The sequence below is a fragment of the Xyrauchen texanus genome, chromosome 35 (assembly GCF_025860055.1).
Source record: "Xyrauchen texanus isolate HMW12.3.18 chromosome 35, RBS_HiC_50CHRs, whole genome shotgun sequence".
In the NCBI taxonomy this organism is placed as follows: Eukaryota; Metazoa; Chordata; class Actinopteri; order Cypriniformes; family Catostomidae; genus Xyrauchen; species Xyrauchen texanus.
In genome coordinates, this window is record NC_068310.1 from 26,069,413 (window position 1) to 26,094,446 (window position 25,034).

At 39.8% G+C, this 25,034-nt stretch overlaps 1 protein-coding gene across 8 annotated transcripts in view; it reads left to right on the top strand.

Moving 5' to 3' along the window:
- Positions 1 to 1,311: 1,311 nt before the first annotated feature.
- LOC127628477 (E3 ubiquitin-protein ligase HUWE1-like) overlaps positions 1,312 to 25,034 on the top strand; it is a 79,978-nt gene continuing 56,255 nt past the window's right edge. For 7 of the 8 annotated variants that reach the window (XM_052105237.1, XM_052105230.1, XM_052105234.1 and 4 more), the window contains exons 1-32: positions 1,312 to 1,350; positions 4,265 to 4,314; positions 4,582 to 4,651; positions 4,752 to 4,850; positions 4,933 to 5,139; positions 5,238 to 5,390; positions 5,783 to 5,845; positions 7,411 to 7,488; positions 7,622 to 7,669; positions 7,793 to 7,961; positions 8,088 to 8,188; positions 8,456 to 8,606; positions 8,708 to 8,835; positions 8,946 to 9,086; positions 9,203 to 9,308; positions 13,019 to 13,126; positions 13,227 to 13,328; positions 13,452 to 13,532; positions 13,787 to 13,893; positions 14,254 to 14,431; positions 14,840 to 14,931; positions 15,073 to 15,275; positions 15,494 to 15,551; positions 15,670 to 15,846; positions 16,022 to 16,267; positions 16,409 to 16,542; positions 16,801 to 16,904; positions 17,097 to 17,285; positions 17,492 to 17,708; positions 17,905 to 18,027; positions 18,321 to 18,558; positions 18,660 to 19,001. In XM_052105237.1, coding sequence (XP_051961197.1) covers positions 4,607 to 4,651; positions 4,752 to 4,850; positions 4,933 to 5,139; positions 5,238 to 5,390; positions 5,783 to 5,845; positions 7,411 to 7,488; positions 7,622 to 7,669; positions 7,793 to 7,961; positions 8,088 to 8,188; positions 8,456 to 8,606; positions 8,708 to 8,835; positions 8,946 to 9,086; positions 9,203 to 9,308; positions 13,019 to 13,126; positions 13,227 to 13,328; positions 13,452 to 13,532; positions 13,787 to 13,893; positions 14,254 to 14,431; positions 14,840 to 14,931; positions 15,073 to 15,275; positions 15,494 to 15,551; positions 15,670 to 15,846; positions 16,022 to 16,267; positions 16,409 to 16,542; positions 16,801 to 16,904; positions 17,097 to 17,285; positions 17,492 to 17,708; positions 17,905 to 18,027; positions 18,321 to 18,558; positions 18,660 to 19,001 — 4,188 coding nt within the window. In that variant the 5' untranslated portion in view covers positions 1,312 to 1,350; positions 4,265 to 4,314; positions 4,582 to 4,606. Of the gene's footprint in view, positions 1,351 to 2,748; positions 2,891 to 4,264; positions 4,315 to 4,581; positions 4,652 to 4,751; positions 4,851 to 4,932; positions 5,140 to 5,237; positions 5,391 to 5,782; positions 5,846 to 7,410; positions 7,489 to 7,621; positions 7,670 to 7,792; positions 7,962 to 8,087; positions 8,189 to 8,455; positions 8,607 to 8,707; positions 8,836 to 8,945; positions 9,087 to 9,202; positions 9,309 to 13,018; positions 13,127 to 13,226; positions 13,329 to 13,451; positions 13,533 to 13,786; positions 13,894 to 14,253; positions 14,432 to 14,839; positions 14,932 to 15,072; positions 15,276 to 15,493; positions 15,552 to 15,669; positions 15,847 to 16,021; positions 16,268 to 16,408; positions 16,543 to 16,800; positions 16,905 to 17,096; positions 17,286 to 17,491; positions 17,709 to 17,904; positions 18,028 to 18,320; positions 18,559 to 18,659; positions 19,002 to 25,034 lie in introns of those variants that run through there. The other variant, XM_052105231.1, reaches the window with a different exon arrangement.

Genomic DNA, 25,034 nt, shown 5'->3' on the forward strand with positions numbered 1-25,034 from the left:
GAGTCCTCCCACCTTTCTCTATGAAACTCTGATCCGGAGATATGATCCGTAAAAATATTACACAATGCAAAGTTTATGGGATTTTTTGGAATGTTTTTTTTTTTAACTAAAACAATGTTAAAGTGCCTACATTTTGAGAAACATTAGGTGCGCTATCACACAGATTTTGTATTTTTTACATTCCTGACTATTATAGTGCTACCAAGAGGCAAAGGTATGCAATTTTTTTCAAATGTCCTCCGAATGACCCCATACATAAGTGTCTCAAAGTTGTGGAAATATCTTATTCCATTCAAGTTATAACTGTTGAAGTAAAAGTGGCAAGGCACACTTTTTGGTGTAGCTTTGCGACATTGAATCGAATGTTAAAACTTTTTTTTATAATTATTAATAATGGGACTCCAGAGAATCTTTCTGCGCTGGTTTGGTTCCAATCAGGTGAACAGACTAGGACTAGATCAAATAGCTGCTAAAATAAGATTTTGTTGATGGCGGCCATGTTTTTCTAGGTATATGACTGTCCTTATCTAGATGGCACCTTTGACACAAACACTGCATGCAAAATTTCATGTCAATCGGCCCAGCCGTTCCATAGTTAGATCAAATTTTAATTTTTTATTTGGCCCAATAAATATATATATTTATATATATATATATATATATATATATATATATTTTCTCTCGCAATAGCGCCACCTAGTGTCCGATGGATGTGTCCTGAAGTGGAGCAAACAGTGGGAACCATTCTGCCAATTTTGGTATCTTTTAGATTTACGGTCTCTGAAGCCACAGACACTTTTAGGGCAGAAATAATAATAATAATAGATAATAATAAGAAGAATAATAAGAAGAAGACAATCTTCGGTGCTTGGACCCCTAATAATTGTATCGCCTTTCTGTCAGTAAATGTTGAATATTGGTCCCACACAAGGGCTAAAGCGTTTGGGGTATCTAAGGGTTCAAGAAATCCACAAAGGGAGTTGAGTCTGTCCGAAAATGGATTATACTTAATCAGGGGCGTCGGACTTGGGGGGTAAAGGGTACCGAGTACCCAGGGCCCGAGGCAGGGGGGGCCCCTTAGAAGTCAGTTTTCTATACATACATATTTGGTACGGGGGCCCAGCAAGATGGTTTGTACCCAGGGCCCAAAATTTGGTGCTACGCCCCTGTACTTAATCATGTTTTGTAATATTTTTTAGGATTCTGTCTGGGAATACTTCACTCAAGGGGCCGGTTTGCGTGTCTGCAGCAGCTTACTATTGGAGAAGAGAGACCCGACTGAAATATCGCGATATGTTCATCTCCAGTCGCTGCTGTAAGATGGAGAGGTTATGTTGAGGCGCAACCGAGGTAAGAGCTTAAATTATTCTTTGTTTGGCAGAGGCGACTGTGGCTGATTCTGGAGGACTGTTAATACTAACAGATGGGTTTGCGTATAATTTGTGCGTGAATACTGTTAGTTAAATGGGTGTTTGGATGCAAAGACCGGGCACTTTACTAACATAAACCGCCATTTTTAATTTGCAGTCGGACTGTCTAGCATTGTGGTGTGTTGTAGGCACGCGCGATGTGTGCGCGCGCACACACCTATATTATCTAATGTATGTACATACCATAGGCACAATCTCCATAATAATGGTCGACATTTATTGAACGTGGCTGCAACAACGGAAGGGAAATTAGTATTTAACTCTGACCATGGGTGAGAGCGGAGTCCATCATTGGATCGCGACGTAAAAGCCTGTGTGGTAGCTAGCATGTGCTGATGTGAAATGTACAAGCTGAGATTTTCTGCAGCATGTGTGCTTGTATGATTCTGAATTTTCCTTCGTCGTCGCCTCAGACTGTTCAAAAGTCATCTCCAAAACACTGGATGAGACAACTGTGTTCTCTGTACTGATGCTCAGACCCATGATTAATTCTTCAAGTCAAGCATGTCATAACAGTCTTGACCCCCTGTTATGTTTAAATGTATGACAAGGTAAAATGTAATGTGGCCCCATTCTAATCTGTTTGAGACATATATAAGGCCTATAGTTTTCTATGAGGGAAAATGTCATTATTTAAGATGTTTCCACAATAAAGCACTCCCAGACAATTTTCTTGCATAGCCTTTATTAAAGATAGATGGAAACAAAGGTGCAGATTCCCCCTCAATAATCAAAACAAGAAAGTACAAACACCTCCTCCCCCAATTTTCAAGCCAACTCTACGCCATTAGATAGATAGATAGATGGATGGATAGAGACAGGGTGTAGATTCCAGGGGGGATTATGATAATCAAAACAAGCAAGTACAAATATATGCCATTAGATGATAGATTTGAAAACAGGTCTAATGAGCTAAGATATTCAAAAATGTCAAGGACAACATGTTTAGGGAAAATGACAGTATACAAAATATGGGAAACCTTGATCGTATGTTCAATTTAGGAATAAAAGGAAATTATTCATGTCATTGTAGTGAGTGACAGACACTCCGGTGTCAGAATATTCTACAGTTGTTTTTTTTTTTTTTTATATAGCTTTGTGTTTCTGTTCTTTAGAGTTTACTATGAACTAACCTTTTAATGGACTGTTTAGTGTTAGTATTTTTTTACTCCAAAAAAGTAGACTTTAGCATCATGTCTGACACGGCACGTTCACCACAAATGTTGTTACGCACAATTGCAACACTAAAAAGTGATAACTCGAGCCGTCCGCTGGAAGTCAGTGTTATGGTAGGCCCGAGTGCGGAATGATTCAGCGAGATATTATTCAGCATTTCTCAGCTAACCCACCAAACCAACACATGCACGAGCATCTCCTCACCACGCCACCCTGCGCTTCACCAGCCACACTTCGTCCAGACAGAAGCGTTTTCTGGAAATGTGTGAATTATATACGCTACGGTACGGTTGTGTCAGTATGTGAACGCGGTGACAGACGCTGTTTTGTGAGCCGGAGACATCAGAGAGGAGTGAGCGTGTTTGCTGGAGCAGGCCGGGCTGAGCCGGGCTGTAGATTAGACCATAGCATGTGTGCAGCTTTGAGGGAAAATATGGATCATTCTGCGTAGCTTCGTTTCTATATATTTCTCTGACAGTCGACGGTTATATTAAGGACCTGGTGAATGCTTGTTTGAATAAAGTCTTTGGTAAATATTTAAAACTGAGTTGAGGGTGTGCGGGTTTGTGTTGACATGTTGAGCAAAATTACGTGTAGCTCCGCGAGCTCACAATCAAAGATGTCGCATGAGTGGCTAACGGTCAAATTTCCTCACTGTACGCTCGCGGATATTTATTTACACACAAGAAGACCGGCTACCGTTCTTTTATTTGTGCTCTTAAAAAAACTAAACTACGTCTATTAGCAATGACAACGTTTATACGCAAAATATAGCTTGCTGACTGCGGTAGCTTGTTAGCTAGGGAAAACTAGCTAGCATGTTAGCTGCCTATTGCCCCCGTTTTCGGTCCTGTTTTTATTAGAAATAATTGATTATATATTTTCAATTGTTGCTTTATTCCCCCGTTGTTGTCTTGCTTTTTCCACGCACTCACAGGGGATTGTTGTTCGTTTGTTTGTTAACTGTTGTACTTTCGTTTATGGGGAAAGGTCTGGTTGGCTAATGTCATTGTAATATTTGGTACTCGGTAAGTAGCTGTTCAGTTGATGGCTATTGTGTTGCTATGTCGACTTTATAATAGTTTGGTTCTCTGTTAACAACTAAACTGTTGTCTTTAGTACTTGGAGTATCATTATAATTGTGGAGTTAGATGAAGTTTTTGTGCCAGCTTTGTCATGATAACGAGGCTTTTTTTTGGCTAATTTTTCAAGTCAGGTTGCTTGATCACAGGCCAGTGCGTGTTTTTGAACGAGTTCAAGGTCCTAAATAAGTTTTGCTTCTCAGTGATGAATAAGATTCTTAAAACCCAACATTAACAGCTTCTTGTTTCAGAAGGAGCAAAATAAAATGTATTCGGTTAATCGGTTCACTAAGAACATGCTTGAGAAGAGAGATTGCTTGTGCCCAGAAATTATGCCCCATATCTGAACCAGTGTGGGTTGTTGGTTCCCAAGCTGTCATTTTTTCCTTGGCTTATTGTCAGTCTCTACTCTGTTTCCTCTCAACCAAACAACTACTTGGTATAGGATTAATGTTTTTGCTCATTAGAAATATATTTGTGAAAAAGGCCTAGCTTTGCATAAACTTTAGAGAGTGTGTGCTTTTATTAGTTCACTGTTGGGGAGAATTTCACTTTAATCTTTCTCTTTTGTTGTAGGTTTTGCACATGAAAAATGCCGTTAAGTTGGAATTGCCAAATCACATACAGTGAGTAATTTTGTCTTAGGTTTTTGAGTTTAAATGGTCACTTGCCTTAACATAATGAATGTTCACAGTGACATATATATATGGTGGCATTTAGGCCTACATTTGTCTCGTTGGTTATTCATGAATGTGCAAATATCCTGTGTGGCATCTCATTGGCTTTTTTCTTTGATAGTGCTAAGTTTGTTTAAATGCCATGGTGTAGTACGTCATTTAATATTATTCACTGTTCATTTGACTCGCACACACTAATTAATTTTTTTCTTGCAGGAACAGAGTGTAGAAATTAGTGACCATGAAGGTCGACAGAAGCAAATTGAAGAAAACCCCCACTGAAGCGGTCAGTATGCAGGAATATCTACTGTGTATAATCCATATTTGATTTTGTGTGTGTGTGCACTGAAGCGTTTCCTCATTGTTGACATGATCTTGTGCTCCAGCCTGCCGACTGCAGGACTCTCATAGAGAAGCTGAAGGGATGCAGCGATGAACAGCTGTTGCTGGAACTGCAGCAAATCAAGACCTGGAACATTGGCAAGGTGAGAAATAAGACTGTGCCATATTAGTGGCCCTGCAATACTTGAGGTTTGATCTCTTATGGCTGCCTGTTTCTCTTGAAAGTGTGAGCTGTACCACTGGGTGGACCTACTGGACCGCTTTGATGGCATTCTCTGTGATGCGGGGCAAACAGTGGAGAACATGTCGTGGTTGTTGGTGTGTGACCGGCCAGAGAATGGGCAGCTGAAAGCCTTATTACTGGCGGTGCTCAACTTCACTGCACTGTTGATCGAATACAGTTTTTCAAGACACTTGTACAGCTCTATAGAGGTACCACAAGCCCTGTCCAACAGCATCCGCTTCTGTTAGCCTTAAATGCGGCTTCAAGAGTTAACATTGACCATTTCTGTTTTCTTTTGTGGTTGTAGCACTTGACCACTCTTCTAGCATCATGTGACATGCAGGTGGTTCTCTCTGTGCTGAATCTCCTGTATGTGTTCAGCAAACGTTCCAACTACATCACTAGACTGGGCTCGGATAAGAGGAGTCCATTGCTCGCTCGTCTGCAACATTTGGCTGAGGTATTAGAGATCTAATTTTATTTTTAAATTTTTTTTTTAAAAGCATTGATCATTGAAGACAATAAAGATACTGCAAAACAAGAGGCTTTTGATATGCATGGTCGGTGCCAGCGTGTAATATCCTAAAAACACACTTTCTTATTTCTAAAAATGTTGTCAGTGGTGCTATTTAAAGAATAGCACCTTCATTCTAGTTTGTACATTTGAATCCTTGTTGAAATTGGAAGTTGTTGAAGTCATTGTTTTGTATCCGTTCATATTGAAGCTTCAAGATGACCTGTTTCTGTACAGACAGGTGCTGTCATGGTTGTAGTAGACTGACATTTTTAGCTTGAGGGTTGTTGTCTTTCATTCTACACCATTTCCTGAGTTTTTTGTTTTCCCTGTTATAGAGCTGGGGTGGGAAAGAGAATGGCTTTGGTCTTGCTGAGTGCTGCAGAGACCTGCCGATGTCGGTATGTTATTACTATTAAATTCAATTCTATTTTATTATGCGATGTAACTGTGTAAACGGGGCAAAAGCACTTGTTACATTTCCAGCTTCTTAAAACTGAAGTGTGTAATTTCTGCACCACCGAACGGAAATTGCAAATATAAATGTTTGTTTTCAAACAGCTTTTTTGAATACGCCCCTGACTTCTGTAGATTTAAATAACAGAAAGTCACTGCCCCAACTTACGCTATGGCTTGAATCAATGTTATGTCGGTATCGACGGGTCTCTCAAAACAAACAGAAGAATTTGCGCCACCTCTACTATATAGTATGCCAATGGAATAGTATGTCCAAATCTACAGTATTCATGAAGCTGAAAGCGAGAAATACCTGCATGACCTACTATTTCCTGCAATATTCTGAATTGCTGGTCGACTGGACAATTAACTATCCCATAATCCCTCGATGGCTAAGTCGACGTCTTGTTCAAAATGTTGGATTTAAAAGAACGGCAGTGAACCATGAGTCAGATGGCTCTTCTGAACTGTAAGTGCTACATATAACAAGATAATTGTTCCTTATGCTTAAATGGTGCTTGTTTAACAAAACCAGAGCAGATAATTTTTGCAGTTGTTATTAGTGGTTGCTAATAACCACTATATATTACCGAGGCAGATAAATCGGACGATATTCTGAATTTAATTATTGCATCGGCCAATTTTTTTTTTTTTAAGGCCACAATGGGGCAAAGAATTGCCTGCTTGCATGTGAAGGAGTGTCTGACATGTAAATGAACAATCACAGTTCATATTGTCACTACAACAATAGACCAGTGTGCAACACGGTCTCTTTTAAACGGTCTGCATATCAGAGCCATGACGCGTTGAAGTGCTTGCCTTTTTCTTTCTTTATCTCTCTCCTCAACAGTTCTCTGTATCTCTTAACTGTCTTGTTTAATGATAAAAAAGTTAATATAATTAACACTTCTGTCATATATGTTCCACAAATATGAAGATATCTCGTTTAAACAGATGTAATTCACGAACCTCACGAAAATCCAGCATTTTCTTCCCATCCAGCGCTCTTCTAATATCTTTCGCTGAAGCGCGTATTCCATCAAAGAGAATCAAAACTTCAGGATAAGGATCAAATGTTCCTCTAATAATTCACATATCAAGATAGTCAGTCCATTATAATCAAAGCAGGTGATTCATGGTGTTTAAACTCTCAGTAGATTTCTGCTGCTCTTGCTGGATCTGCACAAGCGCATGAGTACAACTTCAAAGTAAAATGCCATATTCACTGTGTACTGTATGTACAATTCATTTGATTGAGTCTTTTATGAGAAAATGTGATTCGTAATGCGCAAATGCCATCCATTGTTGCTGTGCTACAGTGTTTACAGTTTGAGAAAATTAACCTTCAAATGGCTTACTTGCTGTTGTCTCTGCATATTAAGCTTGGATAAGAGAAATTATTTTAACAGTAAAAGTTACACACTCCAGCTTTAAGTGTCTGAAGTCTCTTTCTTTTTAAGCCATTTCTCGTATGTTTGTTAATTCTGATTAGTCTCTTTTTGCTGTGCAGAAGTATCCACCTAGTGCCACCACATTGCACTTTGAGTTCTATGCAGAACCTAGCTCTGAGGTCAAAGTTGAGAAGAAGGTATGCCTGGTGTCAGACTTCCCTTTGTTTTAACATACTTTTGGGATAAAATGATTTTTCCTCATTTGTTTATGTGTAAAGCCTTTTAACATTGTTTTCAACATTTTTGTTGTTGTAATTGCCCTCTCAACAGGCGAGCAGCAACACACTACACTACATTCATATCGAACAACTTGATAAGGTGAGGTCTGCTGGTTGTTTTCATTGCCATCCATTGTGGAATAGTTAATGGAAGCACATTGGCCTTTGATAGCTATTGATTACACTTTAATCTAATTTCTGCTTTTCCCCGGTGCACCATTAGATTTCAGAGAGCCCATCAGAGATCATGCAGTCTTTGACGGCAATGTACATCATCCCTAAAGACAAACAAATATTACTTTTCACACACATTCGTCTGGCACATGGCTTTTCCAACCACAAGAGGAGACTGCAGGCCGTGCAAGCCAGGCTACATGCCATTTCCATTCTCGGTGAGTGACTCCTGAGGTAGCCTCCAAAATGAGGACATGCAGTTATTTTCATGAAGCAGCCCTAAGGTATTGCTTTCTGTCTGCTAAGGTGGATATGTTTTTTTTTTTTTTTTGTTTTTTTTGCAGTGTACTCCAATGCCCTTCAAGAGTCAGCCAACAGCATACTCTACAATGGGCTTATAGAGGAGCTAGTGGATGTGCTTCAGATCACAGACAAACAGTTGGTGGTAGGTAGCCTCTCAACTGTTCTTATTGCTCTAGCACCATATTGCATCTATATTTCTTTTTCATTGTATAGAGTGTATGCAAAGTTTACATTCCCTCATGTATTAATAATGCATTTATATATGCACTTTCCTTAAAATCAGAAAAATAAGTATTAGACTAGATTCAAGTTTATTATCATTGTGCAATGAGAAAAGATGCTTTTAGATAAAATGTATTTTAAACCTGTTATATATTTTTGATGACCTCTCAAAAATATTACATTGCAGGACATCAAGGCTGCCTCTTTGCGTACTTTGACGTCCATAGTCCACCTGGAGCGGACCCCAAAACTCTCGAACATTATTGACTGCACAGGCACAGCCTCCTACCATGGATTTCTACCTGTGCTTGTTCGCAACTGTATACAGGCTATGATTGGTAAGGAGAAGGAATTTTAGCTCTTTTTGAGTCTGGTACTTCTGCATTTTTCTAGGGTGTTTGGTTTGATGACATTCTGTTTTTTTTGCCTGGGGTTTCAGACCCACTGATGGAGCCGTATCCACACCAGTTTGCTACGGCCCTCTTCTCCTTCCTATACCATCTGGCCAGTTACGATGCAGGTGGAGAGGCTTTAGTATCTTGTGGTATGATGGAGGCCTTGCTAAAGGTTTGTGCTTTTCTGTTTCCTCTTCACCTTCTATATTCCCTCATTTATGAATCTGGATAATTTAATGAGTCGTGTTCTGTGAGGACTTATTGTGAACCATGCCACTTCAGGTGATCAAGTTCCTTGGGGATGAGCAGGACCAGATCACATTTGTGACGCGGGCAGTGAGAGTTGTGGATCTCATCACAAATCTAGACATGGCTGCTTTTCAGTCCCATGGCGGCCTCTCAATATTTATCTGCAGACTGGAGGTACTGAAAGCCTCCCAGCACAGCTTGTTCAGTCCCATGTTCATGCATTGAAACTTCAGCTCTTTGCCCTCTGCCCCTTTGTTGTTGGAATGTGACCCCATTGTTTCTCTGTGCAGCATGAGGTTGACCTCTCCAGGAAAGAGTGCCCTTTTGTTATCAAACCAAAGATCCAGAGGCCTAGCACAGCTACTGAGACAGAGGACATGGACACTGATATGGACAGTTAGTACCTCCTCTGTCAAGTTTACTACATGTGATACCATATTTAAATTCATCGTTTACTCACCCATATGTCGTTCCAAACCGGCATGACCTTTGTGGAACACTAAAACGTCTGTTGAACTGATTGTCTCGAGGTGCTCTTCTCCATACAATGAAAATGTGAAGGGATGGGCACTGACAAGCTTCAAAATAGCAATATAATTAATAATGATTTAAATAAATAATTAAAAGTAGTCAGAACAGCTCTTGCATTATATTACATTCTTCTGAAACCATGCAGTCGCTTTTGAGGAAAGGACCAGAATATTAATGAATAAAAATTATTATTCACTGAAAATCTTGTTCTTTGCTGTATCTCTCAAAATTAATTAGCATTTTCTCATATTCAATCTTGTTGCATCATGTTTTGCAATGAGAGTTGGCATTTGGCTGTAAATGGCACCATATTTAACTCTTTCCCCGCCAAACACGGAATTTTCCGTGTTTTATGAAAAAACGCTTCCCCGCCAAACACGGAATTTTCCGGGTTTCCGTGTTTTAGGTGTTATACGGTAAGGAAGACCCCTGCGCATGTTTTGAAAGAGTACGCAACTCTTTGATCAAAGAAACAGACTGCGATCGTCTCAAACATGAAGAAGTGGAGTATGAGAAGCTCAAAATATCAGACATAAACATGCCTTTTTCTCAGCTTTTTGTCTGAAATGTTGTTTTTTGACAAAACCTACCTCTGTTCAAGTCGCAATAAAAAAAGAACAAATGAAGATAAATAAAATCTTTTTTTTTGCCTAAAAGCAGAGGCTCAGATCTTTATTGTGATATATAGCATCTTCATATATTCATGGAAGAAAATATTCTGCGGGCCATTAAAGTTTAGCGAAAATCGTCAAAAACCCTGGCGGTGGCTGGCAACTTTTTTATAAAAACGCTGGCGGGGAAAGAGTTAAATAAACGTAAACACTTGGAATTAGGGCTGGGCAATACATCGAATACCCATGATGTAATCGCAATGATTTTGCTGACTATATAAAATTCATCAATATCATGAATATCGCAATGATTTTAATGAGCCTTTTATTTCGCCATTGTCATAGTGCATCCGTAGACTAATTTCAGGATCCTTCAGGGCTATATAATTAATAAAATAACATCAAAATGGAGATAAGTTCATATATGATTATTTAACCTGTTTATAAGCAATTGCCCGCACGTGGTAGTGATGTCACTCTGCTTACATTTTAATATATCATTTACTATCTATAAATGTAATTCGTGTTAACAAATTATGCATCTTTTCAAAGGTCTAAGAGTTCAACATTGATATCCGATCACTGTTTCACGATAGCAGTTCACCAGAAACCGCAATTTAGTTATTTGTGCCTGGAGTACAAATGAAAACATGCAATATCAAAACGGGACTTCATACCTGTTTTATGAAAACGCGATTGCAAGATGAATCCAGTTCACCACTCAGAGAAAACAGTGTGTTTTTTACAGAGAAACAAGCTAGCAGGAACTTAATTTTTTGTTAGATCATCTTCAAATTTGAAACATAACTTCCTTAGACTTGTGGCTTTGAGAACATTGTATTTCTGGGTTGTCTTGGAACTTTTATTATTGTTTTTTTAGATGATAAAAACATGTTCAGCACAAAATATTTCCATTACTATAAACTTCAGCTTCTCTAACTTTAAAAAATAACAACATATATTAATTCTGAAACTTGGGAAATAAAGCCCAAAGTGTCTTTCAAAAGATACTACAGCTGTGTCCATACTCCAAAGTAAATACAACCATTTAAGTTCAGATATGTCATTTTCATGGTTTGTGCTCAAGAAGGGGGTGTGTATCAACAAGTTAACTGCCAAAGTCTGCGATTATAGACTGATAAACTTAGTCTGTGTGCGCTTTAAAAAAAACGGCGACGCGTTGATCTGTGTGCGGGGGCATCGGGGCTCATGGGCTAATGTTTTTAGCACAGTTCACCTGCATTGTGAAGTACTGTTGGTTCAAATATTAGTGCAAGTATCCGCTATAAAGTTATTATACAAATCTACATATGCGGAACATTAAAGTAGAGTTTGACAGCGGTTCACAAGATGCAAAACAAACATTGTACTTTCCATTTCAAAATAAATTCTCCTGATAAAGGTGAAATAAACATTACTGTAAACCCCAGTTTTGGGTGAAAGAACTTACACTAGTGCCATCTTTTATTTTTATTGGAATAACGAGGCTGTGAAGGATAGACTTAAAATCTCTTCAGTGGCACGAAAGGTATAGTGTAAAGATCCCAGATGAAATCTGATTTTCCACAACTCATTTTGTCTTGAGTTCTTTGTATGCTGGATAGATATTGTTTCATGGTTTTCTCCATGGAATGATCCAAAAACACTTTAAACATCAGTACAGCCCATTGAATAGACCTTAAAGCTGTGTTCACACTGCCAGCGACTTTGACGCTGCAGGTCGCCAGTGGCTGGCAGTTAGGTCGCTAGTGGGCGTTCCCACTACTGGTTGCCTAGTAACGTTTATAAATGACATTCACGGATGCCATTCCATTGCTGTTGATAGCGAATCAGTTTTCTTGCTGCAAAAAACTTTGCTGCCATAGCGGCTGTTTATCTGCGGCGAAAACGCAAAAGCCGGTCTGTCTGTGTCCACAAAACCATTAAATCTCGGAGTCAGCACGGTGAGTACCACCGGCTGGTGCAGGAGCTGTGGCTAGATGACAGGAACCAGTTTGATGATCTGCTTTAGAGGGTGGGTCCCCTGATCTTTCCATTACTGCAGGAGCTGAGAGAGAAGGATCACGAGAGCTCTACCATCTTCTCTCGTATTGGCTGTCACTCTTTATTCAAATAAAGTTAAACTTGTCTCAACTTTGTCGCGTCGCTGGACACGCCCACATCTGGTCGCCAATGGTCACGACAGCTCGTTTCGCTGGAAGTCGGCAGCTCTCATTGAAAATGAATGGGATGGTGTCGCTGTCTCGCGCTGTCACTGGCAGTGTGTACGCAAAGATGGCACTAGCGTGAATAAGGTCTATAGGACAGAAATATATACCTTTATCTTTAACAAATCTTATCCTGAAAATAATAATTCAGTATTATATTATAATAATAAATTTGACTGGGTTCCACAGTAATAATTTAGTACTATGCAATATTCATCTGGTTTCAAAAAAAATAAGTGAAGTAGTTTTTGTTCATTCTCAAAGAAAAATGTTTTAGTAAAAATATATGTAAAATATAGGTAAATAAGATTTTTATTGAGCTTCCATGTATGTTAAATATAAATAAGTACAAATGTAAATTTTTTCATTTTACTCTCCCTTGTGTTAATTTAGTGAAAGAACTTTGGGAAACATGCATTAGATTTTTATTTAATTTCTTTGAAATATTAATTCCACATGTCTACAATGGCTGTTTAGATGAAATGATGGTTCCTCTCATTTAAAAAAAAAATAAAAAATTATGGTAAGAATTACATTTTTGTGTGAACTGTTTTAAAAAAAAAAAAAAAAAAAAGTGTTTTTCAAGACTGTATATGTGTAGACAGACTTTGTATCTCCACTTTGTGTTTTTGTATGTAATGACAGCATGTGGATTATTTTTATACCCATGGTTCAATGCAATCACCCTTAACATATTTTGAAAGCTTCTATTTTAGTCTGCACTGCCTGTTACTTGAAGTTACTCTTGTCTCTGTAGTGTCAGAGGTTGCCATGGAGAGCAGTCCTGGCCCCTCCACTTCTTCTGGTTCCAGACCAGAGACAGACACTCGAGCACAGAGCAATGCAGCCAGCACCCCCAGAGCAGGTACAACAATTACACTTCCTTGCAAGTCTGTTAGTCTCCTTTTATAATAGGCCTAGTACAGGAGAAACTGGACAATTAGATGTTTTTTCTTTTGTAACAGGAGTGCAGTGCATCCCTCAGAGAGCTGCTCTGTTGAAATCTATGTTGAACTTCTTGAAGAAAGCCATTCAGGACCCTGCATTCTCTGACGGCATTCGTCATGGTATAAAAATTGTAGTTTTTAAAAGTGTTATAATTGTCAAACATTGGTTGGCAGTGAGGGTGGTTTGTTTTTAATTTGCTGAAAGTGATCATGATGTTTATTGCCTTGGTTCTCTCTTTATAGTAATGGATGGGTCCCTCCCTACCTCTTTGAAACACATCATCAGTAATGCAGAGTATTATGGACCCTCACTGTTTCTCCTGGGTAAGCACAAGTAACGGTGCCTCTGCTTCTGAAATTGTAGCTGAACGCCATATGCATATCCGTATGCATGATCTAGCTTTAAAGTCTCCTATCATATAGTAGATTAATAGACAGTCCCAGGGCAGTGCGGTTGAAAGAACAGCCTTTTTAAAAACTGTGAATTTAAGTTCTAATTACTTTGAAGCTCTGAAACTTGTGTGATTTCTTCACCTGTTTTGTAGGCTTTCTCTTATTGTCCTCTCTCTCTTTTTCAGCAACGGAAGTAGTGACAGTGTTCGTATTCCAGGAGCCCTCTCTACTGTCCTCTTTGCAGGACAATGGTCTCACTGATGTCATGCTACACGCACTGCTCATCAAAGATGTGAGTCTGCCATTCTCTTTCTCTCTTCCAATATCAACATCTTTTACTTTTAGTTTCTTTTGTTTTTACTTATGTCCATTCATGCTTTCCTTTCAAAACATCTTTTGTCTCTTTCAAAAACTGATCTAGCGAACATCTTTCATCACCCCTGGTTCTGTTCCTGTTAGACCCTCTATGTCCCTTTTTCCTAATGTTCTTGTAACCACTTCTCTATTGCTGTATTCCTCCCTCTTACATAATCCACAAGTTTTTAGACTTCACCCAGTGCATACCTTGGCCTCCTTTGCTACTGTCCATCTCAGTTGTTCTCTCTTCTCCCTTCTCCCATTGCCATCCTATACTAATTTTTTGTTTCTGCAGGTCCCTGCTACCAGAGAGGTGCTGGGATCCCTGCCTAATGTCTTCAGTGCCCTGTGCCTAAATGCCCGGGGTCTGCACTCCTTTGTGCAATGCCAGCCCTTCGAGCGGCTGTTCAAGGTGTTGCTCTCACCAGACTACCTGCCAGCCATGCGCCGTCGACGTAGTTCTGACCCACTAGGTGAGTGGCCCCTATGGTTGTACCTTTTGCTCTTCAGTCAGTGAATTGTGAGGTGAAAAGTATAGTTCAGCCAAAATTAAAAATGACCTACTCTGTGTCATTTACACAGACTCATGTTGTTGCAAACCCATATGTCTTTCTTTTTTTCTGTGGAACAGAGAAAGAAAAGTTTTTGCAGAAAAAGCTCTTTTTCCATACATTGAAACTGGATAGGGACCAGGGACAGACTTGGTCACCATTCACTACATTACACGGAAAAGTGTGGCTTAGACATTTTGCTAGATAACTCCTTTTGCGTTCCACAGAAGAAATTGACTCATGGGTTTGGAAAACAATTTTCCTTAAACCAGTTGTGTTTGGTGATAGAGGGAATGTGTTTATAACAGCTAATGTGTTTCTGTGAAACAGGTGACACCGCCTCTAACTTGGGCAGTGCTGTTGATGAGCTAATGCGACACCAGCCCACGCTGAAAACCGATGCTACAACAGCCATCATCAAGGTAAAGCAGCTAGTGCTGAAATATCTTTCCATTTTGTCTTTAGAAAAGACCTCCGAATCCAATGTTATTTGCATATTTGAACTCAACTTTTCATTCTGTGTCCTAGAATTTGATTTCTGTCTTATATTGACCTTTTAACAGTTGCTGGAAGAGATTTGCAACTTAGGCCGATCACCTGAGTACATATGCCAGAAACCCTCCATACAGAAAGCGGACGGAACTGTCACTGTGCCTCCAGCCCGCTCCAACCACGCTGCAGAGGAGGCATCCAGTGAGGATGAGGAGGAGGAAGATGCTCTACATACGTTTAGTCAACAGCAGGGGGAGCCAGAAAGCAACAGACAGTTAGTCCATCAAAATATCTTCTATATCTATCTGGGTGGATGTTGATATGGTGTTCCTTGCTGTCACTGTGTCATTTAGGAACCTAAGCTGTTCTTATCTCTCTGTGTGTGTGTGTGTGTGTGTGTGTGTGTGTGTGAGAGTGAGAGAGAGAAGATCTATATTGATTTAGATGTTAGTAATTGGATTATATCTTTTAACAAATAAATGTTTTTTACAGAGTGGTGGGCACAGAGGAGAGAATCCCCATCCCTCTTATGGATTATATCCTCAATGTGGTATGCGATGATTCAAGTCCTCTGTATTTTGTTTTATTTATACTCGATCTTCTCATTATTATGAATTTTAGTTTTCTCACAAGGACCAGAGCTAAATTATAGTGTGTGTTTGCTCTAGATGAAATTTGTGGAGTCCATTCTTAGTAATAACACAACAGATGACCACTGTCAGGAGTTTGTCAATCAGAAAGGCCTTCTACCTCTGGTGTCAATCCTCGGGCTGCCCAACCTGCCCATAGACTTTCCGACCTCTGCTGCCTGCCAAGCTGTGGCAGGTGTCTGCAAATCTATACTGGTGAGATTGAGATTTACTCGGAAGATATATTGCTTTTTTTTGTCAGGGATAAACATATTTGTCAGGTATTCTGCTATGGTCTCAGTGATGCATTTCCTTGTTTAATTCACTTAATGTCAACAAGATTGATCCAAAATACTTAAATCCCCTCACTTTCTCTCTCACTGTGGTTTAGACTTTGTCCCATGAGCCAAAGGTTCTCCAGGAGGGTCTTTGTCAGTTGGACAGCATACTGACTGCTCTGGAGCCTCTCCATCGGCCCATTGAGGTCCCAGGTGGCTCTGTGCTGCTTAGAGAGCTTGCCAATGCAGGCCACGTCACTGATGCAACACTCTCTGCTCTTGCCACCCCACTGCTGCACGCCCTCACTGCAGCACATGCTTACATCCTTATGTTCGTACACACCTGCAGAGTTGGACAGGTATACATGCTGCTCTTCATAAAAGTTTTGCCTTTACAAATATTCATGTGGTTTGAGTACTAGGTAGAGTCTTGAGGTATGGGTTGTTAGAATGTGAGCAGTAACAGTGGCGATGACCGTGTCTCATTCCTCCTCTCTCAGAGTGAGATCCGTGCTATCTCGGTGAACCAGTGGGGCTCTCAGCTGGGTCTTAGTGTTCTGAACAAACTAAGTCAGCTCTACTGCTCTCTGGTGTGGGAGAGCACTGTGCTGCTGTCCCTTTGTACACCAAACAGGTCAGTACTTCTTTCATCTCACACCTGAATTTGTAACAAATGGTGAACATAAATTAACTTGACATACATAAATTAACTAGACATACACCTTGGCATTGGAATTTACAAATCCATTCCATGGTTTAAATAAAACTTTCAGAATTTGGTACAGTACAATACAAAATTATGCCAAGTCTAAAAAGCTAGTTGTCAATTTGTGTTAACTAATGCAGAATGTTCATGATTGTTATTTCTGATGTGTTTGTGTCTGTTTTGTAGTTTGCCCCCTGGCTGCGAGTTTGGTCAGGCTGACATGCAGAAACTTGTGCCCAAGGAGGACAAACCCTCCAGCAGCATAGCAGCAGCTGCAGGCAGAAGGACTGGTAAGAAAAACAATACCGCACTGTGGCTGTGCTGCAAAATAGCATCTTCATAAGACATTCTTTATTTACCTGTTATTTTTATTATCTTTTAGTTATTTAAACCAAGGAAAAAAAATATTTTATCTCCATTCCACTTCAGTTCCTTATACAATAATGTATTTTTCTTTTCTATACCTTCTCCTTCTCCACTAGCTGAGACAGAGACCCCATCTGTGGGGGTGGACCCCTCTGCTCAGGGTTTGCTTGAGGGAATGGGGTTGGATGGAGACTCCCTCGCTCCCATGGAGACGGACGAGCCCACTGCCACTGACCCGAAGGCCAAGTCCAAACTCACCCCTGCCATGGCAACACGCATCAAGCAAATCAAGCCTCTGCTCTCAGGTTAGAGCAATTGTCTTAATCAGCCTTGAGGAGCTGTCTTGCCTAATTTTAGCCATTTGCAGTCTACCATTACAAGAAATAAGAAAAGGTCTTTAAATAATAAAGAAAAAGATCATCCTCTGTTTCCCTCTTTCAAAAAATATTTTGCACTGGAGTAATTATAAAGCTGCTGTTTATTTGGTTTGTCTTTCTATATATGTCCGCAGCCTCATCACGTTTGGGCAGGGCTCTGGCAGAGCTTTTTGGGTTGCTGGTGAAGCTTTGTGTGGGCTCACCTGTCCGTCAGCGGCGCTCTCACCACACTACCAGTACGGGCACCGCTCCAACACCGGCTGCACGGGCCACCGCTTCTTCTTTGACTAAACTCCTCACAAAGGGCTTGAGCTGGCTACCACCTCCCTACACACCCACACCACGCTTCAGGTGTGGTATACATGCAGCTTTATACCAAACATCACACTATTATGTAGAGACCATATTGTCAACATATTTAAAGATGGGTTTGGAAAGGGAGCTGCTATCTGGAAAATGTAAACAGACTTCCTTGTCTGAGCCCTGTGATTGCTGGAGGTGTATGAGACTATAGTAAGTGTTAATGTGCTTCTCTACCATTATTCAGGTTGACATTCTTTATTTGCTCTGTTGGCTTCACATCACCCATGCTGTTTGATGAGAGGAAGTATCCATACCATCTTATGCTGCAGAAGTTCTTCTGTTCTGGTGGCCATGATGCGTTGTTTGAGTGAGTGGAGAGGGCCTCTTTACTGTTTACTAGTCCAGTGCATGATCATGGAAAACCTGAAAATATCAGAGAATTTGAAATGGTAAAACAGTGGCCTTGGAAAACTCATGGAATAGAACGAAAGCTTAGAAAGACATGCAAACATCTTTGCGATTACTGCAGTGAATAAACATTGACAAGTTTTTCATTGACTACGGATTGCTTTTAGTGAATACTAGATTAATATAACTCTCTACAGTTTAATACAAAATATTTTTAATAAGTCATAACTCTGTTTTCTAATGCTGTATCAGGACATTTAACTGGGCGCTGTCCATGGGAGGAAAGGTGCCTGTGTCAGAGGGCCTAGAACATCTTGAGCTGCCTGATGGGACAGGGGAGTTCCTTGATGCCTGGCTGATGCTAGTGGAGAAGATGGTGAACCCCAGCACAGTGCTGGACTCCCCTCACTCTCTGCCTGCTAAAGTGCCTGGAGCAACGCTCAACACCCCACAATTCAGCGCCTTGCGCTTCCTCATCGTCACTCAGAAGGTATAAATGCTAATTATGTAAGTCTTAATTATGTATTATAGTGTTGAAGTTCTATTTGATTTAATGCAGTTGAATTCTACTTTCTCCCACTCTTTATTTAGGCTGCATTCAACTGTATCCGTAACTTGTGGAACCGTAAGCCCTTGAAGGTTTATGGTGGGCGCATGGCAGAATCCATGCTGGCCATTCTGTGCCACATCTTGCGAGGAGAACCCATCATCCAGGAGCGCCTGGCCAAAGAGAGGGAAGGCACTGCTCGACCTGATGAAGAAGGCAGCTCTTCTAGTGCTGTAGCAGCAACCGTGTCCTCCGGAACAGGTGCAGTAGTTGCAGAAGGAGTGCCTGCAGTTGCTAACGGAAGCACTGCCGGAAGCTCTGCAGAGGAGGGCAGCAATTCGACAACCCGCAGAGAGCCACAAGTCAACCAGGCCCAGCTCACTCAGGTACTGTCATGTCCTGTTGTTATATGACAAACCTTTTTTGAGGTTAAAGAAAAGGTTTACCTGAAAATGAAAATTCTGTCATTTACTAACCCTTGTGTCGTTCCAAACGAGCATGCTGTTATTTTTCCCTGGAAACAAAAAGAGATGAAGCATCATCACATAACAATGAACACAGGCTTTCAAGGTCTAAAAAAACACTATAATGGCAGACCTGCCAACCTGTACGCGTTTTGTGTAGCGGGTATGCATTTTGACCTCAAAGTACGCTGGTATGATTTGTCACTCTAAACTACGCAAAAACCTGGTGACTCCTGTTCACGCGCAGTACTCAAATCAAGCAATGGCAAAAGAAGAGTTCGACCAATCTTAGCGCTGGGTTAATTCCCCAAATAGCAATCGGGTATGATTGACAAATGTGCCTATCATTAATAAGAGACTGCAAATCGACAGCAACACAAAATCCTGCTCGATCCCCCCCTTCCACTCCTGCCATCTTACTGATATCTTAAGCGACAGTACTGTACTTCTAACTCCTTAAGGCAAACGGGTTGTGGTGGATGTGGAAAGTTGAGATATTGAATTGAGTTTGCTTAATTCTCTGGAGTCGACGTGATCGCATGGATTAATTTAAAATACTCCGTCATTCATGGTCACTCAGATAAGAGGAAGACAAAATTCAGCCATGCAAATTATAAAATGCTCAAGTAATGTTGAGCAATAAATCTAAATAAAATTGAAATCGCTATATGGCTTAGTGATTATGCAAGTGCTTTTATTAAAAATTTTTGAGGCGCCGTGTGTTCCAGAGCGAAGAGTTCCAGAATTACATTTACATTTATTCATTTGGCAGACGCTTTTATACAAAGCGACTTACAAAAGAGGAAAACATAAGCGAATCTTCTTAAGGAGACAGTGGTACAAAAAGTGCCATACTACAAAGTTTCACTATCATCAGAATAGTATACAAAACAGATTTAAGTGCAACAATTTAGCTATTTAGAATTGTTCAGGCGCGTTTTCTGTGCTCACACGCAGTGTTTTTCCATCTCAGAGCAGCTCATTTCACTGCTGCTCCTCACAAACTGTGTGAGTTTGTGCCACTTATAACGTTAACTTGACCGCAAGATGTGCAAACATTTCCCCTGATTTGTAATGAGAATTGTTTATAAATCAGCGCTTATGAAAATTTACCATGGTTTTACTGTACTGTAGTAAGTGTTTTTTTTTTGGCAGAATGAAGAAATTAAAGACAGACATACAGTAAATATGAGTATTGTCCTAGTTTTGGTTGGATTATGACTAGAGGTCGACCGATGTGGGTTTTTTCAGGCCGATGCCGATCTTTTGAAATCCGGGTCGGCCGATGGCCGATAAATGCTGCCGATTTATTTTGGCCAATATGTGCTTGTTTTTAACCTCTTATTTGACCCTTTTATTTGAAAGATAAAATGTAACACAAATAATTACTTAAGATAGACAAAATTTCTCACCAAAAACATTTATTGAACACTTGACCAATCTGCACTTGTACACTTTAAAAAATGTATAATGTAAAAACATATTGTATAAATAATGTATAACAAATATAGTAAATAAACAAAGCATGTTTTACGAACTGCTTTATCCTAAAGCTAAGTAATTTGCAAGCTAGCTTGCTTGTTCACCTGGGGCCGGTTGCACCAGCTTTGCGCAAGTTACAACTTAGTCTAGTTGTGGCGTAAATGGGCACTGTCACAATTTACGCACTACTAAATATTTGAGCGTTAAATAGGTAGGACCCTACATACCAGGAGTAACTGATGGAATAAAAAAGCAGACTCATTTAATAACATCAATGAACTCATGTTTGATATTAGCCATCAAGGAGCTTCAGGTAATAATTTAGCTATCTAGGAAGGCCTACATTTCTAGATATTTTTTAATTGAATAGGCTACATTTTTCATTTTGCCTTTCAGGATGTGTGAATATATAGCCGATTTTTAGTTTTTAAACAAAATGTAAATCCTGAACTCAAACTTGGGTTTTACTCATTTCTCATTGACAGTGTTTTACATCACAACATAATTGTTTTTTACATATGTAAATTAGGGATGTGTGAGATGTGTGAGTCGACTAAATGGTACAGCTGCTGCTAGTTGGCATTGGAAATAATAGTTAACTAGTCTGTTAATATTGAATTCACACAATTTTATTTACACATTGCGTTATATTGTTTTTATCATTACTTAAAAAATAATTATTAACACAATTATTTAATAAGCCTTTATCTGGAGGATGATTTCATGCTTCTCTCTTTCACTCGCGATGTGCACAGAACAATGTCCTGATGAGCAAAACATGGTATGTTATCAAACCCGTGCCCCGTCACACTGATGGTACTCAAAACAAATTTCCAAGATTGGCAGATCTATAATGGTAGTCTATAAGACTGGGCTATATTCCAAGTTTTCTGGAGCTATGGATAGGGATGTATAGAACGACTAAGTTCACTGACGTTTAAATGAAAATTTTGAAGTCGACTGGTAAAAAGAAACCAACTTTCAGAAAACAATTTAAAATACTTCATCTATTCCAAATCCGACACTAAATTCCACTACTACGGTCATTTATTTGTGACATCAGGGTTCCCACGCATCCTGGAAAACCTGGAATTTTGCAATGTGGTTTTCCGGTCATGGAAAATTAGAAAAATACATGTCCTGGAAAATATTAATATAACCATTTGACTGTTGATAGCAAAGTTTCCGTTACAAGCACAAAAACATGGTAAAGATCTGACTCGGAATAGGAGTCAAATACACAAATTTTTATAGTTTTTTTTTTTTTTTTCACTTCTGGCGGCTGCACATTGTGAAACAACGTCAGCAGTTAAGGGCGCTTACACCCTCATGATTGAGTATAGCATCAGCCAATCGTGAGCTTGGCAATCGTGGTGCAACCGAGGCAGATCTCTTGATTGGTTACAGCTACGACCAATCGCGTGCCTTGCTTCAGCGGCGCATGCAAAGAAAGAAGCGGCATTCGTGAAACTTCTCATTCATAAACTGAATGACCTGATACTTGTACCGACCGACTGAATGAGAGGGGCATGTTGTTAATTTACTTCAGCATCGGCATGTGAGTCTACCTTGTTCATCATGGAGAGAAAAGGACGGAAGATCTATTAATATGTAAAATTGACTATTGTTTCTGCACGTTGAGGGGATGTCACATGACTTGGGTCAGTGCTGCCGAATTAGGGCTGGGATAAACGATTATTTTTTAAATGATTAATCTAGCGATTTATTTTTTCGATGCATCGATTAATCTAACGATTCATTTTTTTCCAGTCCGATTCGATTTCGATTAATCGACTTGTGACAACACCGGTAATACCGGTTTCATCGGGGGTTTTTTGTAAAAAAAAGAAAAACATTTGCCGGGAGTTTGATTGACTGGCGATCTGATCAATCAATCATAATACGCCATTTTTGTCCGACAAAGTAGTCAGGAGAGAGAAGATTAACGTCGGTGGATTTGAATTTGAATAATGGATTGTAGGCTACTGTACTGACATCTTTCCGCAGTTAAAACAACAGTCCTTCTGATGTAGGCTACATTCATGTTTAGCCTATTTGATGCTATAAATTAACCAAGGAAAAGATGATCGGTTCACGAGCAGCTTTAACTGAGGCAATCTGTCACGACACATTAAAGAGCCACAAAATAGTAGGCCTATTTATGGTTTAATTTTCTTTGAATGACCAAATTTGAAAGTTGAGACTTTATTAAATGTTACCTGCTTGGTCCTGTCTGTCAGCGCGTTGTCATTGTCCTCTAGGGTTGGCCGATGTCCCCTAAATTGGCAGTTGACGATGTTGACAGTAAAACATCGCGATGGACGATGATATCGGGGTTATATAATTTCATATAATTTTCAAAAATTATATGAAAAATTATAATTTCGTTATTTTACTAACCCAACTAATGACTCGTCGGCGCTTTATCAGTAGGTTGCACGACACGTGAAGCATTTTTTTTTTTAGCTTTCACTTAAGAAGAGTTGTGCACTTTTTATTTTAATATATCTCTTTACATAAATACTATTTTCCACTTAAAAACTATAATTTCATTATTTTACTCACTGATGAGCAAAAGGTCGAGGCAGAAATGACCATGTACCTGCAGGAAATGGCCATTGATGGGGAAGAGGACCCGCTGACTTGGTGGAAAACGAACGACAAAAGGTTTCCGTTCATGGCAAGATTAGCACGGAAATATCTGTGCATATGTGCTACCAGTACTCCATCAGAGCGGGTCTTCAGCACAGCGGGTAGTGTAGTTACTCCAATCCGCAGCTTATTAAAACCAGATAAAGTGAATATGTTGGTATTTCTGGCCAGAAACATCGAAATTTAAACATGGTCTATGGTGAAAGATATTAGACTTCTTTACGCATTTTTCGCCATCCGTTGCAGAGCTATTCGATTTTGCATATTATTTTTTAAACGTTAATTTGTGTAGTTCATATGACCACTTTACAATATTTCAATAACATAATTTATTTTGTAGCCTGTGCTGAAGTTAATTGTGCTGCTAATTATAAGTGAAATGTTAATGCCGAGTTTCGGTCTGAGTGTTGTTCCCGTTTTCTTGTTCTTCTATGTTTTAATAAATGGGTGTTATTCATATTCACCTTGTTTCTTTCATTTGATTTGACATTATGGATTTATGGCCAAGGAAATTTTTCTTTAAAAGTATTAACCAGACAAAAGTTATTTGACGTTTGCTGGTCTGGGTTTATCACTGCCGCTTCAGTGTATACAAGAGCTATGTGACAATGAGCAAGATTTTCTGAGACACTACAACTACTAATAATTAATTAATAAAGGCTATTTTCTTGTAGCCTACAACATAAAATATTTTAATCTAAAAGTACAGTGTAAGACATGTAAAAAAAAAAAAGACAAGAAGCTAACAATGTCAAGATCAATATTTGTGTAGCCTGCCTGACACGGTATTTTCACAGACTAACACGTCACGTCTCTGGTATATACTACAGTATTTAAAATAGCATATATGCATTAGTTATATTCTCAATTTAATTTACAGAGCAATCCCTGCAAAGTTTTTAGGTTAACTATAGAAGAGACTAGGATTAGTGAGTCACACTAGCAAGACTCGCAAAAGGGGGCGTGGCATCACGATGGTGGCTCTACATCGTGATGTTGGTCAGCCATCGTCCATCGGCACAACCCTAGTGTCCTCTGTATTTTTCAAGACATTCATAGCTATAAGCGCATTATTAATAGCTATAAGCGAAAACTTTAGGTGTCGACAACGTATTCTAGCCTACTCCAACATCGAGTACAAAGTGGGGAGTTGAAAAAAAACTTACGGTGCTCTGTCATCTGCAGCTGCTCCCGGGTGGCGCCTCTTCAGATGTTGGTGCATTGCCGTGGTGCTAGAATGGAAGGCCATCTCCATTTTGCAAAGACGACATATCACGGAATTGTTTCCTTTTAAATTAAAGAATTCCCATACTTTAGAGGAACGAGTGCATGCCGCCTTGCACTTCTGATAGTCTGAGGAGCCACTCGTGTTGCTACTACTCGCCAGTCGCCATCTTTGTTTTGGGTCCGACGAATCGTCGCGCGTATTTTGCACTCCAGGATCTTCTTTATCTGTGGTCCGACAAAGACACCGGCTTTGACCTTTGCCCAGGAAGCCCCGAACCACTGCAACAAAGCAGTGGCTCCCACTTGACATTGTTCCTTCCCACAGAGAACTTGGTCCGTTGTAGCCAGTCCCAAATGTGGTAGTGCACCTTGGTGTTCCTGCTGTCCAAAAGGCAAAGATAGCAGGGAAACTTGGTAAAACTGCCTTGGAGACCCATCAGGAATGCCACCATTTTTAAGTCTTCTATGACCTCCCAGCCATACTCATCATACTTCAAGTTGTCCAGCAAGGTCTTGATATGTATCCACTTAGGCAGCTGGAACTAAACTGAACTGGTGGGCTTATTTATATTACTGGAATGTTCTAGAAAGTTA